The sequence below is a fragment of the Branchiostoma lanceolatum genome, chromosome 8 (assembly GCF_035083965.1).
Source record: "Branchiostoma lanceolatum isolate klBraLanc5 chromosome 8, klBraLanc5.hap2, whole genome shotgun sequence".
Taxonomy (NCBI): domain Eukaryota; kingdom Metazoa; phylum Chordata; class Leptocardii; order Amphioxiformes; family Branchiostomatidae; genus Branchiostoma; species Branchiostoma lanceolatum.
The window spans coordinates 8,890,350-8,908,502 of NC_089729.1; the positions used below are offsets into that span (position 1 = coordinate 8,890,350).

The window sequence follows — 18,153 nt, forward strand, 5'->3', positions numbered from 1 at the left end:
AACGGGCCAAATTGTCCACAACAACAGCCCCACTCTTTTAACAGAAGTAAACACATCTATTTTGCAACACAGTCCATAGGTCAATGCTTGCAAGACGTGACCAAATGTCGCGAAATTGGCACACTCGATTCGACCTCCCCCGACTCAACGATCTAAGCTACCCTAGTAACAAATGAGTAGGCGCCTGCGCGTGATCAATCTGACGTCATCAACCAGATTAAGTGACAATAAAAACACATCCCCGCCCGGGATGGGCTATCACAGTGCACGTCCGCGAGCATTTCGAAAATAATTTCCCAAAATAGACGGACGGAGGGTCGGGCCGACATCGCCGACCTAGGTTTTGTACCTCCCCATACATCGCTAGCAGCACTGGTTCTCACTGAGTCGGCTACACACAGAACAGACGACAATGTCGGTGTACGGGGACACTGGGCATGGGGAGGCTGATCCCCACGCCAAACTGTTGGAAGGCAGGCAAGTCTGGAGTTATCTCTGAATTTACAATTGTTTTTTTTTGGTGATACATGTACTGATATAGCGAATGATGGTCTAATAATAACTGTCGTTGGATGTTAGCTACACTGCTGATAGTGCAGCATGAATGAACTGCTTCAAATTTAAACATTTTAAGATCTGCATACTTCGAGAAAATGGTAACGTCATAATATGATATCTGAAATTACTAGATATCAAACCTACCAGGTTATCAAATCCGGGCCCACAACCTCCCCCACCTCCCCATAGCTTCTACACACTGCACAACATTGCGAAATATAAGATCATCACCTTTTTTCATCTCACATGTGATATGTGCATGTGAATGCTACACCAAAACTTTCAGGGTTCATGATGCATTGCGTTTACTTGTTAATTTGGGTTTATCACAACGTGAAAGGAAGGGCAAAACAGGTGCATACGCACCTTTACAACTTGCCCTCCCACACACTTCAGTACTCTCTTCATTTGCTGTTGTGATATCTATAAGAAGATATCATCATTGGGAAACTGTTGTGAAATGATACAAAAGGATTGTACAGGATGAATTATTTATCTTTGTTGTTGTCAACTCGCCAGGGACCATCCCCTTCACAGCGTCAACCGACGCAAGCAAGCCTTCGTGGACAAGTACCGGAGCCTGAAAAATGACCTTGACAGCATGAACGCCGAGTACAAGCTGCCCATGAGCCGGGTGCCTGACGACCACAAACCCCTCCGCGGCAAGGTCGGAGTGCCCGGGAAGAAGAAGGTGTCCATCCTGGACGGTCCTATCCAAGAAGAAGACAAGTCGGAAACGATTCTACAGGTAAATCTTTGATTTCTGTAACCATTCCTCTATGCAGAGCTATTCCACTAATCTCCAAGCAGATCTATCGGTGGCAAAGGCCGTTTCTAATTGGCAAAAGGAGTTTTAATCGCAATCGTGGCGATTAAAACTCCTTTTGCCAGTTGGATACGGTCTATGCCACCGATAGACCTGCTTGGAGATTACTATCCCGTGGCCTATACGTTCACACCTTGAAAGTTGGTACAGGAAAAGAGCCATTACCAAGCCGTTGTCATATTCAATGCTGTCTTTTGTTCTTCGGCCATGCTTAGTTGAAAGTGCGAAAACTCCAGAACAACGTCAAGACAACTGAGGGCAAGTTCGATAATCTGGTGGATGAGTACAAGTGCAACAGGAAGGACATCAGGATGAGAGCCAACAAGCCCAAGCCTCGGTAAAACTCGCCAGCTTTCGTCCATCTTCGTATTTTGTAATGTGCTTTGTACCTTCCGATTACCTGTGATGTCTAAAATGTATGAGAACTATTATATTCAGCTGGGACGAGAAAATGTGCCTTTTATTCCCTAGCAAATCTCGACTATTTGTTAAGCCTTGCATTGTAACAGTACAAACGCAGCTAGATGTGAAAAGCTTAGGTGTAACAGGTCGTCCAGTGTACATGACATAACCAGCTGCTATCGTGCCGTGTGACTGTGAAGCTGGTGTGTTACGCCGACAGGTGGTTATACGGACTATACAGATACGCTTGCTTTGTTCCCAGTTCGATGGCAGTTGTTGTGTACGAGGACCCCCGCTTGAACGGAGACGACGGCTACATGGCCAAGTCCATGATGGAGCTGAAGATCCAGAGCCTGAACAGGAACATCAGGGAGGCCGAGAAGGGCATGGACGAGCTGGCCAGAGACTCGCAGTTCGTGCGCAGTGCTGTGGCTGAGGATGGAGTAAGTATGGGGTTATAGGGAAAGGCTTTCTTGGTATGAGTTTCCAGTTCTTTCGCCACGGTAGACGGGAAGTTTTATGAAGTGAGATACAATTTTGGCTTCAAAAAGGACTAAACTGTTGGCCTGCAAAAATGGCACCACCATACATTCTACCATTCTTTCTGTGCCGCCCCTTCATAAAGATATTAGATTACTTTCATCGTACTGTGAGAGAAAGCTCCATGAACAGGGAAGCTCCATGTGTATGATATATCTCTAACTTGCATGACGAAACATCAAACTGTCCAGACACAGAATGGTGCACATTCAGCAATTTTGCAATCAATCCTACGGCCTTCTTCATTAGTCATTACTCTATGTTAGGAAGAAAGTTTGAAAGTTTCGTCATGTTACCTACCAACACAGATATACATTTAGATGCGCTTTCATTCAAAGAAGAAGAACTTTATTGCGCGACCATTGTAGCAGGTACAAAGTATGGCAACAACAGTAAACATAGAACAAGACATGAGTATGGAATAAAACTATTCACTACATCAAAATGACTATCTTAGGTTTTACATGATTCAAGTTTTCTAATTTTGAGTATCATTATTTTTTCTAATAACAAAACAATCTTTTATATATTTGCCTATTTTAACACTGTATGAGCTGTTGCATCTAAATATATAGTCAAATCTATCTGTGGCATTGAGTGTCTTGAAATCTGAAGTACTTGAATTGAGAAAGGTGAATAACTCAACTCGTAGGGCATCATATTTAGAGCATTCCATAATAAAGTGAAACTCATCTTCAATTCGATTAGGACAGAATGGGCAAAACCTTTGGTCGGGAGCTACATTAAAGTGTCTACCTGTTTCTATATTCAATCTATGGCTACTAATTCTTAACTGTGTTATCGCTTTACGGATTTCAACTGCCCCGTCACATACGATTGTAGACAAAGGGCATTCTTGGGATAGTCCTGCATGCGTCCTCCCGGCGCTCGCACGATTACCTCACCGCGTATACTTTTTACCGGGTCCCGCGTTGATTTTAAGGTCGGGTTAAAATGATTCAGGGTCCCGGCCTGGCCCAAAAATAGCCCGGCAGCCGCAGGGTGTCCCACGGGGCCACGTAGGGATCATGCCTTGAAGTGCACAAAAACAGCCCGTGGACTACCCGACGGGGCCCTCTTTTCCAATTGGGACCGAAGCATAACGTACGTCTGATCTGTGCGGACCAGAACAGGTACATGCGGAAGCAGCCGGACGCCCTGACTGAGAAGGACATGCTGAAGTTCATCAACCACCGGGTGGACGTGCTGGACCAGAAACAACGCAACATGGAGAGGACCTACAACAGGGCGGAGAAAGGCACCAACGAGGTAACCTACCAACACATAGAAAATGTTTAATATATACCTGGGCTTCTATCATTGACTGAGCAATTGTAGCTATGCTTTTCACCAATCGCCCAGACCGTCTCAGTAAAAAGGCCCTGCCCCCTATGGTATAGGGAAACAGGGCCTTTTTACAAAGACGGCCTATAATCTCCCAACATGGTATCTTGGCAACCCTTCACCAGGAAATTAAGCTTGCAAATTTGGCTCTCGTCTGAAATCCATGGCCAGTTGTAAATTCTTGAGCCAGAGCGGAGGTAGAACTAGAACAAAGCGTGTATAGCGTTCACGGTTGGATTTCAGGCTACGTACAACTCGCTTATTCTGGTGAATATAATAGTACGGTATTAGAAACGCAGTCTTGTATCTTGTGTTACCTCACGTCTTGTCTATATCTCAGGTGGAGGACAAAGTGAAGAGGGCCAAGGAGATGGAGGACCAGGTGCACGAGTCCATGAAGGCAGCGGGCCACCCCGTGTGGCACAAGCGGAAGACCAGCAAGTTCCTCCAGGCGGTCCAGGAGAGGGGAGAGATTGGGTACGAGCTGGATCTCAGTCCCAGGGTACCGAAGTACAAGCAGAAGCAGGAGATGAGGAAAAGGCGTCGTATGGACCTTTAAGACAACTTGTGAAAATCAGCCGTGAACAGTTCTACTAGTACGAGAGAGGAGAACCGTGTAGTAGTACAGTTCATCAAGCCCTGAGGAAGGTGACCGAAACGTCGGCAGATAAAATTTCTCTGGATGCATAGCTATGGATCCATGGCCATTGCATATAGTTTTAGATGTCCTTTCTGGTGTGATTTACTTAAATAAAGAAGCAGTATTAATCGATGTCGGCAATTGGCCTTCTTAAAAATAAGATAAAGTCTGACCTGCCTGTAGAGTGATTTTGATAAACAAATATTGTTCTAACAAACGTCGCTGTTGTTACTATTGTGGATTTGTGTGTGGCAAGATGCCGGCCCGAACCAAAAAATAATATAAAAAGTACAGTGACACACTTACAAACTAGAATATCTGTTATGTGTTTTTATTGTAACTCATCCATCCGGACTTATTCACTGCTTGTTCGGATGTCAAGTGTTGTCAAAGGAGTTCAGATTTTCTTCCCACATGCCTAACACCTGTTAAACTGGATAGATCATATAGATATACGACTCTTTGTTTCAAGTTGAGAAATTCTCAAGCATAGTCATCACCTCCAAGTAATAAAATACATTATGAACTTATACAACATTTAAAAGTGTCTTTCTCTAATCTGATATCGTTACACAGACGCGTTAATAACGAAAAACAAACAAACAAACAAACAGATAGAAACAGATAGACATGCATAATAGACATCAATTACTTATACGGCATGGGTTATTGGTGCTCAATATATCTTGAGTAAACCCCGCAGTAGATACACACAGATTTCTTATGTGAGTGTGCAAACGCCTCTTCTTACAAACTTTTCCATTAAGAAAAAACATTTCTCTGGATACCAGTGGCACCATAGTTTGCCATATAATCAGGAAAGATTTAACATAAATACTTCAAAGTTAAATGATGTCGTGTATAGGACAAATGCAGTTGGTCAAGACATTGCGTCAGTAAGCAGCCCTTCTGTATGGACCATAGGATTTATGTTGTTACCAACCGTTTCTCCGCAAAAACAAGATCGTCCAGAATCCAGAGAAGCGTTTTGCATTGTTTCAGCATGTTGGTAAATCGCTGGTTAACCAAGTTCTTTGTACACAACCAATCTACTCCATTCATGAATGATGATGAGGGGATACAACCTCTGTCATGTTTGGAACCGCATCCTCCCCACTGCAGCGACACCTAGCTGCAGGCGAAGTAGAACCAGTCAGTATTGCCCTAAGGAAGATGGCAGACGGTCAACCAAAACGACGGCAGGTGGAAACATTAGTTGCGCACAAAGAACTTTGTAAACCACTGACTAGGCAATGTATTGATGCTACAAAGTAGTTTACGAAGACCCGAGTGCTAGTTGATGGCGGCGTCTAACTTATCCCTGTTGTCTGCCACCCACTGGTCGAAGCTCCTGACGGCGGGGCACAGCTTCAGCGTGCGGTCCTTGCTGTACGGCAGGCTTGCGCGCATCATGAACTCGTACATGTTGGCAAGGTCCACCGCAGCGGGCCAGTAGGGCTGCAGGTCCCGCACCTGCTGCACCGTCACCTGGGGAGGAGGACGAAAGGTCAAGGACACACGTTGCGTCTTGGCTGTTATAAGAAGAAGGGCAATGACCCATCCTTATACAGGTGGTGTTTTCGCTCTTTCGTAATGTATATTATGGACATCAATACTCCACTGGTGTTACTGTCCCGATCCCCGGCCCAGTCGAGCGTTTCTTGAAACATATCTATTCCCAGTTGAGGACAATATTGAATATGCCCACTAGAGCCTGCTTGACATGGTGGCAAGCAAAGAAACGGCCTGACTGTCAATTGTCAAGTACGACGATCGTGTTGGCAAGCTTTTCATCAACATATAGCATGTAAAGATGTCGTATGCCGTTAATAAGGGACCTGTAATTAAAGACAAGGTGACGGAAGGAACTGTAAGCTAACCTGGCCGTCGAAAAACTTCTTGGGTCCCAGGTTGTTTGAGAGGACCTTGGCGTAGTCGTTGACCAGCATGATGTCCCCAGCCACGCCCAGACTCTTCCCACCCCAGGCCGCCGAGTCGCGGAAGAACGCGCCCACTACAAGCCCAATGTCTTCAGCACTTATTCCCGGCATGGGTTTGTCTCCGAACGGAATTCCTGCGAAAAAGACAATCAGCGTGAAATTTTACATATTGGTACGCCCGGTCATCACCGTGCGGTCATAGCTTTCTCGTATGTTGTTAAAACTAGGATTAATCTAGAAGAAACGAACGCCATACGTTTATTATCCTACATACAAAAACAACATTAGATCTAGACAGCGTATGTCAGCTAGTGTATTGATTTGTTTGTAACATGTACTTAGTATGACAAAAATGTACAATAAAGGTATGAGTTCTTAGTCCCAGTGTGTCCGCAAAGTCGTGTGTCGTCTATTTTGAAGAAGGTTGTATAGACGACCGGAAAACTCGATGAGTTAGCACTTTTCTAGTATAGGATGTAGTGACCTAGATTATGAATTTGCCTCCTGATACTTCTTATTTTATTGTTTACTATTTCATCAATTCATTTTTTTTACTTGTAGTACTCACCTAGCGCAAACGTGTTATCACCAGTTTTCCTGGGCATCATTGTTGTCAGGAGGTTCTCAAAGTAGAACGGAATGATGATGCCGGTCTTGTTGAGTCCGATCTGCTTCATGTAGTCCGATATGTGCCCCTTCGCGTCGCAGTGCCTGGCGGAGATCCCGATCGCCTTCTTCACGTGAAGCAGCTCGCTGAACACCACGTGCTGCACGCCCTGCTTCTTGCACGCGTCCGCGACGTTCTGTCCGTGCAGCAGCTCCAACTGGAGAGGGTCGTCGGTGTCCCACTCGGTGTCCGTCACCACGAAGCAGCCGTACGCGCCGTTCAGCGCGCGCTCCAGACTTTCAGGGTCGTTATAGTCCGCCTGGACGACCTTGACGCCAAGTTTGCGCAGCCTGGCGGCTTTGTCGGAGTTCGGGTCCCGCGATACCGCTCGCAGCTCGAAGCCAGGGTCGTCCACCAGCGCACGAACCACGCCGCCACCCTGGTTGCCGCTGGCGCCGAACACAGTTATCAGTTTCCGCATCTTGGGATTGCCTGAGAGGAGCCAACAAGGGGATGGAATGTTTAGAATCTGACATAGATACAAACAGCCCAAGGACAGCTTACCCGAACTATGCGCATCTTGTTTTTCTTCTTAACAAATGGCGAAAAAGTCTCCGGGCTAAGACTTATACTCGCCCCCACCCTTTTAGACCATTTCTTCACGTCATGTTGCAGATTGACGAAAGAAATATACAAAGACATTCCTGCTTGGTTTGGTATATTTGTGTTATTCCATCACTTAATAGTACCTGATGTAGATGACGCCTTAATCTTTTAAGAGCAGTTACGTCTTGATTCCAAACATGGGTAAACACTCATGGAAGCATTATGCCCTGGACTGAAGCACTGAGTGGTTTTGCTGTCCTCCCGTTCGTCGCTGTTTACGATGTATGTCGCCGGGCGGAGCAGTGAAAGAATTTCCAAACTTTGGGATTGTGTACACAACAAATACACGTGCCGTCGTGAGGAACTTCTTCGTTACGACACTTGTCGTCGCAAGAACACGGCTGGTAAACAAACAGCATGATACACAGTAATGGGCGAATGGAGTTTTCAGACAAATACAGGTGGCGTTACGTTGCCGTGTGGCGCTAAGAGGTAGGCAGGTACCGCCCTACTTTTGAAGTGTCATCCCCTATCAATTACCAGGTACAATTAAATGTTAACCGTGACGTGTTTTTAACGGCAAGGAACGTTGCTTTTGTTACCTATGGCACGTCTGCACCTATGTTGAATGGGGACTTGCCTTTGTCGGCTGAAGTCCGGACTGTCACACATAACTACAGACTGGTACAACCTGCTATAGTGAGACTTTTCATGATCGTGTCCGATGTTTTAACTTCTGTCTCTAGTACTCTCTACCTTCAAAGTGTGTTCCACATTGTTGGTACTGAACTGAACCTCATTACTTCTAATGCCTTGCAAAATCATCGGAGTGACGTCACCTTAACCCAACTATATGTTTAAGAACGCACAACCTCAAGCCGTAATCTTAAGACATCATGACCTAGACGTGTATTCTAAGGCTCTTTCGCCGTCAAATATACGCCAGCTGGAACGAGTGCTGTATTCGAACCTATTTTTCATCGGCAGCTGTTGAATAGAGGATGGTCTCATAATGTGTGGACTAGAAAAGTAGCAAAACTTCTCTAACCCGAGATGACAGTGGTTAACGTTAACTAGGGCATTAGCAGTGCTAATAAATGACACCGCGGGGTTCTTTATTTAGTCAGCGAGGGTAACTTGAGACAAGCCCCTTCGACCTGTCCGACCAGCCGCTATACCAACATGGCCGACTGAAAAGTTGACGACACAAACAACTTTCTTGAAGTGTACAACGCGACTTTCATTTGATCTCTGCAAAGTGAATATTTGCAGTATGCACAGTACAGGTGGCTTTGTCTGTCAGTGGTGACGTCAAACACATGCATTTGTAAAACCCATAAAGGCCCTTCTGGCGGCGTATGTAACTACAATGGCAGTATGGCAATACGTATGGCAGCTTCAGGTGGGTAGCTAAAGTTTGACATTTAAGGGCCGGCTTTTGCCACGTAAGAACTTCCCTGACATAATAGAAACGACAACAAAAGAAACAACTACCAAATCACAGAGACCTTCAGGCCAAATCCTTGGACCGACATTTTAATCAAGAAGCAAGACCCTCCACTTAGAATACAATACTCAAAAATGCTTACTTCACCAGTGAAGAAACGAAGGCATACTAATGAAAGGTCAGCCTCAATGACTCTAAATTAGAGAGCCCATTTTCATTTGGGTGTTCCAGACCTCGCAATTTGCCCAAATGTCGGTCTATTATAGATGCTCATGCATCCGTGATGAGCTGGCTTACACTCCAGGCTATTCTAACATGCCAATCTCAGCCCACAATGAGGCTAATCGGATGAATACAGCAGACTTTTTGAATAGCCACTCTCCCAAACTTCAGCTGTTGATGACTTTGCAAGTTTTTGCGTCCTTAAGTTCGCAACTTTCTAAAACTTAAGGTTGATTATGCTAAGCGTTATTGAAAAAATTAGTCGTGGGTTTCTTTGATTTCTTGCTGTCATGGTATTTTGACTGTCGCACACTCACTATTTGCGGCCGGCATCAGGAATACGACTGTTATCGGAAACTTTTCGAGACCGGCAGCGCGATCTTGACCACCAGGTACGCTTTCGAGAGCATCTTGTTATAACTTTAAGATATACGACATGAAACACGCAAAAACAGACACAAATCTTGGTCACAATATTTAGACTGGTCGCTTACACCCCCCGCCTTTGTACTGTAAGTTAGTGTAGTAAGCCGATCTACGTGGATCGGGTCCAACCTCAACACAGAAGCCAGGCTTGAGGACAGGTTGTACGAGATCGATCACTCACCTCGAAAAACTTGTCCTTGCGGGTAGAGGGGACTGGGAGCGGAGGTGTGTTGACAGGTATGCGTCAGACGCCGCTGGGGATGTTATGAAAAAGCACACATGGATACACAGTCGGCACCCACAATGCCCGGGCGTTCGGCTGTCAGACAGGTGGCACCGGAAGTACGCCCGTACCTGCGCCAGGGTCCCGCCCATAATGCACATGCACCCGTGGGTCTGTCTATGGGTCACCGCTTCCAATTCGTATGCAAATGTGCCTTCATTTCAAGAGAAAATTCTAGATGGGACGTCCCGATTGTTCGGGCCTCATCAGCCAAGTTTGGACGGGCGTTCGACCGGAACGCGTAGCGGGTCAATCTTAAGTTAGGTGCCCTTTAAAGGCGTTCCTTAACCGTTAAGGCGGTTGGGACAGTTGTCAGCACATTCCTGTCGTGTTGTCGCGTTACAGCTCGACTACTTTCCTGATCTACCTGTCTTTCTTAGCACCGTATGTTTTGATTTTTCGAAAACACTAGTCAATTTGAGCGAAGTTCGAAGTCGCTGCATGGAATACAGGTCGGCCCCAAGTGCCAATGTCACGAAAGTTAAACCAGGACAGGGGATTATCGGCTTGAGCCACCCGTTGTTAGTTTTTTTAAGCCACTGCATGGAGTTGACTGGCACTTGAGGGGGTTACGCCGTGGAAATGCTTTTAAGCCGCAAGTCAAAGAATTCCAAGTGCAGCCTTAGGCTAACTCGGCTCTCACCTGCTCACCGAACCGAAAAGTAATCACAGTACAAGCAGCTTTCTTTTACAGTGTTTTACCGATACGCAGCACTACTGTATACATGATGAGGAAATCGTTGTCTAAACGAATTAAGCCAACACAAAAAGTGCAACCAAGCGTGTATGTCATTGCCCCATGCTTTCTAAAAACCACCTACCTTTATGTACAATGTTTTGTAGTCAACGGCGTATTTCAGTTCCTCTCGACTGTCGGTTGACTACATCATCTTAAAAACGAGTGGGCAAGAAAATCATGACATGACGGTAGGATGAGATGTTTGGAATAGCTGCTCCGCCCCAGTACTAAACAAGCGGAATGCTGCCGACTCTGAACGAACACAAACAAGGCGGGCCTATTTTCCGGACTTGCATTAAGATCGTTTACAAGAAAAGTGACATGGGAAGTGCCTAAAAGTAACTCTATTCCATGCTGTCTTCATTGTTTGTTGGTAGTGCTGATCCAATGACAGGCAACAATGTGCTTTCCATCCTTCCAATAACAATACATGCCATCTTAACATGTACAAAATGTACTTCTCAATAGCCATCCATCATGCCTTTTCTATCAATTGGATTGGTAGCAATACGGGTAACGGTTCTAGGCCAAGAATTACCGCTGAGTAACCTAAATGTGTATATCGTGTTCATGATAGGGTTTGTTCTCACTCCGCTAAGATATGTGAAACCTGCTGCACGGTTTTTGCGGCAGCATGTTGGGCGTGTCACTGTGAACCAACCCGTGACGGCTTATAGTCTGGGTTCACCGGCAGAGTGACAACTGGCTTCACTTCACCAGCAGAGTTACTCTCCAAGCAGAGGTTTGTCTCTGGTTTTTTTTTTTACGTGTTTAGGCGTTTTTATTTGCTTTCTATTTTGTCCCGGTTTTGCTTGGCGAGACAAAGAAAACGGGACAAAATAGAGAGCTTGACAAAAGAGCCTAAAAACACATAAAAAAACAGCCAGAGCTGAACCTCTGCTTGGAGAGTACGGCAGAGTGACAAACTTCGCCTAGGTGAAAGTAACTCACACCACAATCGCGACCAATGCTCAAACGCCTTGAGAACGTTATATGAGACAGAACTTCAAACTAGAGACGCTTGAATCACCCAGTGTCTCGCCATGCTTTACTCAAGGGGACATATGAAACCATGCAAAACGTCATTTTGATATCAAATTGTAAATTGGATACGTCATAAGATTGTAGCATACACGTATTTGTATCTTGTATTTGTGCTAAGAGCTAAAAGATTGAGAAAATACTAATAAAAGGCAACTAAATTAAAACTATGGGCAAGGTATCAGTGTCACAAATAAAGGTACATGTATCTGATGTCCACCTGTGCAGGTTTTACAAGTCACACAGTCAAAGAGTTTTTTTATTTACATGAACATTAGCATGATTTTGCCTTCTGATAGAAGGTTTTGGGTAATCACCCATGTAAACTACTAAGAAAACATACTCACTGTCAGTCTGGTGAAACAAGTGTGCTGCCTAACCAAAGGTGTGGGATCTGATCAAGTGCAGTCTACTTAACTACATATGTTATAAAGATTTTCAAAGTCATAATGTTAGGTTGAACCTATTGTTTACCCAACTTGCTATATCAGGATGCTGATAAGAAGCAATGTCATGTTTCTGGTGCAAAGTTTTTCCATAAACACGTTTTATTCATTCTTTGCACTTAAACAAATAACATGATAACACAGCATAGCAGTCATTTGTATCATCACAAAAATATGAGATGCATCTGTCAAAACACTGGTCAAACTGTATTTTGCAAAGTTTGAGAAAGTTCATCTCATGTGCTTAATGCTAGAAATGTCTCTTATCACAACTGCACATTATATCTGGCCTATGACAGTGGTGGGTTTAAAAGCAGGTATGCCGCCAGCTTTAATATGGTTCCATCCCACTTATTTTCAGGGAGCCCATATCATTAATTTTCATTGCTAAATCTGTTATTTCAAGCTAAGAATGTTTGGACAGACAGGTTGAAATTTTTCCATCCCAACATGTAAATTTCCTTCCCTGGACGGAAGAATGGGTCCGGGAGACAGCCCTGGTTGAAAGTACAGTACATGTATATCTAAAGTAGAAGTTCCTAAAAAACAGAAATTCTGACACTGTTATCTTTCTGAACTTTGCCACTGTGGGTCAAAGGTTGTGACAAAGGGGTCATCAGTCTCAATGTCAATGACCTCTTCCTTGAGTGGGATGAGGAGTTTCTGAGCATGTAGCATCATCCTATAGGGTGTGGTGTCCTGGCGACAGCTGTAAGTGTAGTCCCCTACTATTGGGTGTCCGATGCTCTGGCAATGCACACGTAACTGGTGTCTTCTACCTGCAGTGGGAAGGAATGAAAGGAGTGATTGAATGTCACTGCCATAGAATTGACTCGAGGAAGGTGACAGATGGTCACTGAAACGTCGGTTAAATAAATCACTTTGTTGTGGATAAAGAGTCTTTTTATTCAGTGACTTACCAACCTGATGAAACTATTCACGGATACACAAAAGCTGTAGACACAATTGTGGACTGTATTCCATCTGGTCTTTACAAATGGGACAGAGTAAAAGACAACATACATGATTTATCAATCAGTTTTGTACTTTTCCATCTAGCTCATTTCTAGCAGTCCAAGCAAGGCCTATCACAAGCATATACATAACCAACACATCTGTAAAACTAAAAGATTAAGTGTACAAATGCCACGACTTTCCTCACTCCACCCAGGTGTGAATGGATTCCAGACATCGGTTGGGGAAGGTCGTATTGATGACCCTTGTGACAGTTCCACAAAGTGCAAGTGTGGAGAAAATATGTATCTGTTGTGTATTATGTGATTGTAAACCCTGCAGCAATTCAGCACTGGCTGCCATTGCACGGGTAATTTCTGACCAATAAACCATTATCATTATTATCATTATTTCCATAAGCTATAAGCAAGCCACCTGACACAGGACACAGGTGAACTTTTGTAGCTGGCTGCCCCTCATACAAGCCCTTCTCTACTACCGTCAGCTGAGTGACAGCATCTCTGGGGTGCTGACAGCCAGGCGTGTCCTCCACACACATGGCGACAGGTGCGTCAGGTGTGCCCTGCTCACCTATGGCTTTGTTGATGGACAGGTGGTCCTCCCTAATGTGGCCACGCACCTGAGTTAAAAGCAGACATTCTAAAATTGATACTGAGTGAAGGGAGAGAAGGAATAAGCCTGTAATGTCCCCAAGAATTTGGCCAGAGGGTGTTCAGCACCACAGACAGCAGCTATATGAAGATTCAGAGTAGCAACGAAAACCTGTCATATGATAACGTGGTAAGCTGTCTTAACCCTGTAGCTGCTGATGTAACTTAAAAACAACCCAGCTGTTTAAGTATGCTTTAGTCATGTAAACTTCAGTCTACTTTGTACTTCTGATACCCATACACCATCAAGTGTCATGTATGATGTAAACTAAATGTTTTAATCCTCACCTCTGACAATTTTGTCGACTTGACACCCTCCTCTGTCTACTTATGGAAGTTACGAGTGACATACATGTATTCTAACCTCTGACATATGACAGTGGGCTGGGGTGGGTGCCAAATGTAAGAAAATGTCAAAAGTAACATGTGATGTCAGCTTTCAAAACTTAAGCCCTTACATTTAAACATGACACTGGACATCACTCAACTCACCAAGGCTAGATATTGCTTGACAACCTGTTTCTGGCAGAAAGCCTTTCCAGCATACCCAGCAGCCTTCTTGTTGAGTGCGACACAGACAGGACCGCTGGTGGAGTAGTCCAGCCTGTGCACAAACCTGGAGATGCAACAGGAGCATAATTCTGATTCAATCATCACAAGGTCTTATAGGAGGCAAGAACTTCATTTGGCTTGCAAAGAGAGGAAACACAATACAAATATGAATAAAAACCTTTAATAGTACCTGAAACAATGTGTCAGTGACTCATCCACCAGTTCTGGGAACCTTTCCTGTAAGAGGTGCTGAAGAGTGTCTGTCCTGGAGGGGTCGTCCCAGTTCAACACTACATCGTAAGGCTTGTTCACCACCAGGAAGTTATCACTTCTGTACAACACCTCCACAGTAGAGAATGGGGGTCTTTTACCATTGATCATGCTTTGTACTTGTTTTGGACAAGTCTCTATCTATCATATTCATCATTAAAATTGCAAGCTTGTCAGTTTGTGCTAGGTCGAAATCTCCATAGTCTGTAGAGAGCACAAATGGAGACTGTCATGTTGTCTTCATCACTCACTCATCCTGCAAAAAAAAAACTTTAGATGGAGATAAGAAAATATGAGATAATGTGTTACTTCTGATTGAGGCGAAGGCAGAATCAATTTGGAGGATAAATTGTATTTTTATCAGAAGATTCTATTGACTCAGATGCAAAGGCACGACCTCTTAATCGTATGAATGGGGTGGGAGACATGGAGTATATTTTTTGGCCAAAGAAATTCATAGTCTGCTCAGCTCCAGAGTTGTCGCCAAAAATTAATCATTTTCACTCTGGCTACAGGGGGACCCGGGGTCCTACGTTTCTAAATTTCTCCTTCGCCCCATCTCTTACCTTCACGTTCATTAACTACATGAATCTGCAAATAAGTTGTATGATCAGACGTCCGCCAATGTAGTACAGTTGTTTTATTTTACAGGTTGAAGAAGTGAGGTTTACCACCCTGCTCTCTCCTCTTCCTGTCAGGACTTGGACTGACCGAGCAAAGCATGACGGGATTTATACATGAACCCGCTTGACCTACCCCGAGTGCGCGGGAAATTTCTTTCAAGATGGCTGCTTCGTCGAAGGAAAACTAGAAGTTTCTTGATTTTGACGTGCTTTCTCCTCGATTCCCGTGACATAGAGGGCAATGGCGGCTGTTACAGATTACGATTACCCGTATGAGTACGATGATAACTTCGAGGCGGACTTTGCGGACGAACTGGCGGTTCTGGATGAAATGGAAGGTAGAGTGTCAAGTAGTCACCAATTTCTGTTTGATCGCCCCCCTCCCCAAATTTCAAGAAGCACTGTTTCTCCCAACCCTGCTGTCAGTTACTAGACATCTGTTTTTGTTGGTTGTAACGTTGCTAGTTGTTGAATAATCAAAAAAAGACATATATGGTATATACGTTGTACACAAATCAACTGATTAGATTTTGATACCATGATGGACGTAACTTTGGAGAGCCAAAAGTACAACACACAAAATTATTGGACAGTGAAAAGACTGGGAAGATTGTGGTACGTGGCATAATCATAAGCCTCCCAGTCAGCAAGATATGTCAGGCGAGAAAAGAAATAGTCATCCTTGACCTTGAAATGTTCAAACATTAAGAAAAGAAGAAATACTTAACAGCTGCAGCAGGATTTAACTCTTTTGTTGTTGTTATTATCTTTGCACAGACATTCCTGGTATGTCTATCAAACCAAGCAGCCAGGAAAGGTCCAAACGAAGTCTGAAGTTCTCCACACCTAAAGAGAAGAGCGAGGTGAGACTGAATGGTGCCGGTGCCACTCCTGGGGACAGGCAGCACCAGAAGAGAGACCTGTCAGCTGTGTTCGAACTGCCAGAAAGTGACGAGGAAGACAATGTTGTTAGCTCAGGTAAGATCACTTGTGTTACAATGACTGTAATGAGAAAGTGAAAGAACATATATAACATTTTACATTCTATCATGTATATGTGTTAATACTTGCTTTGGACTGCATATGTCTGTTAGTAGCAACACCTAGCTGCAGTGTGAAATAGAACCAGTCAGTAATGGTCTAAGGAAGGTGACAGATGGTCACCAAATCGTCATCTTGAATAAAACACTTGGTGGTGTGCTTTTTGTTTCATGAATAAAGCTTCATCTTTTCTCTGCATGGATTTCAGCTTCCAAGAAGAGACGGGTGATGACGATAGCTTCCGACCAAGCTGATATCCAGGATGCTGATGATGACTTTGAAATCACACCTCCCTCATCACCCGACATCATGGCCAAGGTTCAACAGTACCGAGAAACGACAGGCAAGACTGCAGACCAGTCTACAGCACAGACAAGAGATAGTGTCGCAAGTGGCAGGTATGTGAGGTGGTCTTTTCATGCAGAAATTTATCTGTTTCTTGTCTTGTTTTTACAAAGCTAAGATGATTATGTATTACTTGTGAAACAAGAAACTATGAACTGTTTTATTGGTTATCAAACTGTTTGAGGTGTTGTCTTCCTAGGCCAGCCCTATCCCAAAGTTGTTTCTTAAGAAGACCTCCTTCGGGCAAGTTTGTGACAGTGACAAATCAAGATGGTGACAGAGTGTACCTGAAGGAACATGAGGACACACTTCACGACAGCCAGGTAAGGAATGGTCTTTAGAATCAGGTGTTCATTTAACCTTCTCCCTGCTGCCTAACTCTGTAACCAATAGGGAATTGGGTGCCAAATGGCTACTTCAGTGTGCTAAAGGTTAAGATCTCTCTCTAAGCTTGGCTTTGCTAACAAAGATTTAAGGGCATTGTCAGTGTCTGGCGCAGGCTGGCTGGTGGCTGATAAGGCTGTGAAATATTCTTAAAGCAATAAGGACGCAAAAACATTTTTGAGATAATTCTCAGATATGTGTTGTAATGTTAAGTGGCTAACTCAGGTTAGTTAAAGTGAGTTAAAATCCTTCCACACCATAAGGTGTATAGGGCGGTGCCCATCTCCGTTTCATAGCCCTGGGCCACACTGTGGTGCAATCACTGCAGCAGGGGGCTAGTCCACTGGCAATGGAGTGTGTTTAACTTCCATACTGTTTCAGTACCATTTTTTATAAAGTCTTTGGTATGACTCAATGCACCTCTTGTCCAGAGGTGTTCTACCTGGGACTTGAACCCCGGTCCTTCTGGTCCAAGTAATTTGAACCAGATGTGGCTAGTAACAGAAGCACAGACCACTACACCACAGGGACACCCCTGGCTAACTCAGGTAAACCCCTAAAATCAGAATGATTTAAGAGATGTAGATTCTATACTTAAGACAACCTACTATTTGGCTGTGCTCTATCATCAGATACACAATAACTTTAAGGTATGACATAACTACTTTTATTAAGATCTAAGATTATGATCTAAGATCATAATAAAAGTAGATATTTCATACCTTAAAGTTATTGTGTATCTGATTGTAGAGCACAGCCAAATAGTAGGTTGTCTTAAGAATTGAATTAAGTACAAAACAATACAGTGCAGTCATCTCATGTTGCCATCTTCCCTGCCCACTGTAGAAACTGAGTGGCCACACCCTGCCTGGAGGGAGACCCTTACAGCTCCTGTCAGTCCCCTTCAGACAGCTGAAGGACCAGGTGGAAGAGGAGGTGTGTGTAACCATATTTTATTTGTTTAAATATCTCTGTATGCTCTGTCACAGTTAGATACATGTACATTACACTGTGATTGTGTAAAAAACTGTATCATTCAACTATTTGAGAGTTTCAAAGTGCATGAGTATTCTTTTACATTGTAGAGCAACTTTTGGTTTCCGGAGAAGTTATACTGTGTTGAGTTATTTCCTCTTTGGAACAGAAGAAAAGCAATGTACTTGTCACAGTTTTTGGTCATATTTGTAGACACTGTAGCTTACAACATCCTTGAGTAGGATATTTATAACATGTTCACCAAATTATT

The 18,153-nt window shown here is 44.0% G+C and overlaps 4 protein-coding genes across 7 annotated transcripts in view; 2 read left to right on the forward strand and 2 right to left on the reverse strand.

The window, feature by feature from the left end:
- The first annotated feature begins 280 nt into the window (after positions 1 to 280).
- LOC136439703 (uncharacterized) lies at positions 281 to 4,845 on the forward strand. Its single transcript, XM_066435241.1, has 6 exons — positions 281 to 477; positions 1,078 to 1,306; positions 1,600 to 1,721; positions 2,049 to 2,229; positions 3,455 to 3,595; positions 4,011 to 4,845. The coding sequence occupies exons 1-6, from the start codon at positions 413 to 415 to the stop codon at positions 4,227 to 4,229; spliced, it is 957 nt and encodes a 318-aa protein (XP_066291338.1). The 5' UTR covers positions 281 to 412; the 3' UTR covers positions 4,230 to 4,845.
- On the reverse strand, positions 4,626 to 9,938 carry LOC136439704 (nmrA-like family domain-containing protein 1). The gene is made up of 4 exons (XM_066435242.1): positions 9,740 to 9,938; positions 6,819 to 7,349; positions 6,191 to 6,384; positions 4,626 to 5,798 (listed from the first exon to the last, which is right to left on the reverse strand). Exons 2-4 carry the CDS (start codon positions 7,336 to 7,338, stop codon positions 5,604 to 5,606), a joined length of 909 nt encoding a protein of 302 aa, XP_066291339.1. The 5' UTR covers positions 7,339 to 7,349; positions 9,740 to 9,938; the 3' UTR covers positions 4,626 to 5,603.
- A 1,763-nt stretch (positions 9,939 to 11,701) lies between these two features.
- On the reverse strand, positions 11,702 to 15,367 carry LOC136440992 (RNA pseudouridylate synthase domain-containing protein 1-like). 4 transcript variants are annotated; one of them, XM_066437208.1, is made up of 5 exons: positions 15,271 to 15,367; positions 14,435 to 14,770; positions 14,185 to 14,308; positions 13,457 to 13,661; positions 11,702 to 12,846 (listed from the first exon to the last, which is right to left on the reverse strand). In XM_066437208.1, exons 2-5 carry the CDS (start codon positions 14,623 to 14,625, stop codon positions 12,632 to 12,634), a joined length of 735 nt encoding a protein of 244 aa, XP_066293305.1. In that variant the 5' UTR covers positions 14,626 to 14,770; positions 15,271 to 15,367; the 3' UTR covers positions 11,702 to 12,631. The 4 variants fall into 4 exon arrangements, with proteins under 4 accessions (XP_066293305.1, XP_066293303.1, XP_066293301.1 ...); XM_066437206.1 differs by lacking the exon at positions 15,271 to 15,367 and adding an exon at positions 15,186 to 15,238; XM_066437204.1 differs by lacking the exon at positions 15,271 to 15,367 and adding an exon at positions 15,081 to 15,238.
- The window catches only part of LOC136440990 (chromosome transmission fidelity protein 18 homolog), a 93,461-nt gene continuing 90,667 nt past the window's right edge, over positions 15,360 to 18,153 (forward strand). Inside the window, exons 1-5 of the mRNA XM_066437202.1 lie at positions 15,360 to 15,475; positions 15,915 to 16,115; positions 16,387 to 16,576; positions 16,723 to 16,846; positions 17,754 to 17,843. Coding sequence (XP_066293299.1) covers positions 15,379 to 15,475; positions 15,915 to 16,115; positions 16,387 to 16,576; positions 16,723 to 16,846; positions 17,754 to 17,843 — 702 coding nt within the window. The 5' untranslated portion in view covers positions 15,360 to 15,378. The remainder of the gene's footprint in view (positions 15,476 to 15,914; positions 16,116 to 16,386; positions 16,577 to 16,722; positions 16,847 to 17,753; positions 17,844 to 18,153) is intronic.

Bases quoted from the DNA above. Each gene is read 5' to 3' on its own strand.
- LOC136439703 (XM_066435241.1), top strand. From the start codon at position 413: ATGTCGGTGTACGGGGACACTGGGCATGGGGAGGCTGATCCCCACGCC. The intron at 478-1,077 runs GCAAGTCTGGAG...TCAACTCGCCAG, and splicing joins GCCAAACTGTTGGAAGGCAG to GGACCATCCCCTTCACAGCG. The intron at 3,596-4,010 runs GTAACCTACCAA...TCTATATCTCAG, and splicing joins CGGAGAAAGGCACCAACGAG to GTGGAGGACAAAGTGAAGAG.
- LOC136439704 (XM_066435242.1), bottom strand. From the start codon at position 7,338: ATGCGGAAACTGATAACTGTGTTCGGCGCCAGCGGCAACCAGGGTGGC. The intron at 6,385-6,818 runs GTGAGTACTACA...TCTTTTTCGCAG, and splicing joins TGATAACACGTTTGCGCTAG to GAATTCCGTTCGGAGACAAA. The intron at 5,799-6,190 runs GTTAGCTTACAG...CCTCCTCCCCAG, and splicing joins AGAAGTTTTTCGACGGCCAG to GTGACGGTGCAGCAGGTGCG.
- LOC136440992 (XM_066437208.1), bottom strand. From the start codon at position 14,625: ATGATCAATGGTAAAAGACCCCCATTCTCTACTGTGGAGGTGTTGTAC. The intron at 14,309-14,434 runs GTACTATTAAAG...TTGCATCTCCAG, and splicing joins TCACTGACACATTGTTTCAG to GTTTGTGCACAGGCTGGACT. The intron at 12,847-13,456 runs GTGGCTTGCTTA...TTCCCACTGCAG, and splicing joins TCACCTGTGTCCTGTGTCAG to GTAGAAGACACCAGTTACGT.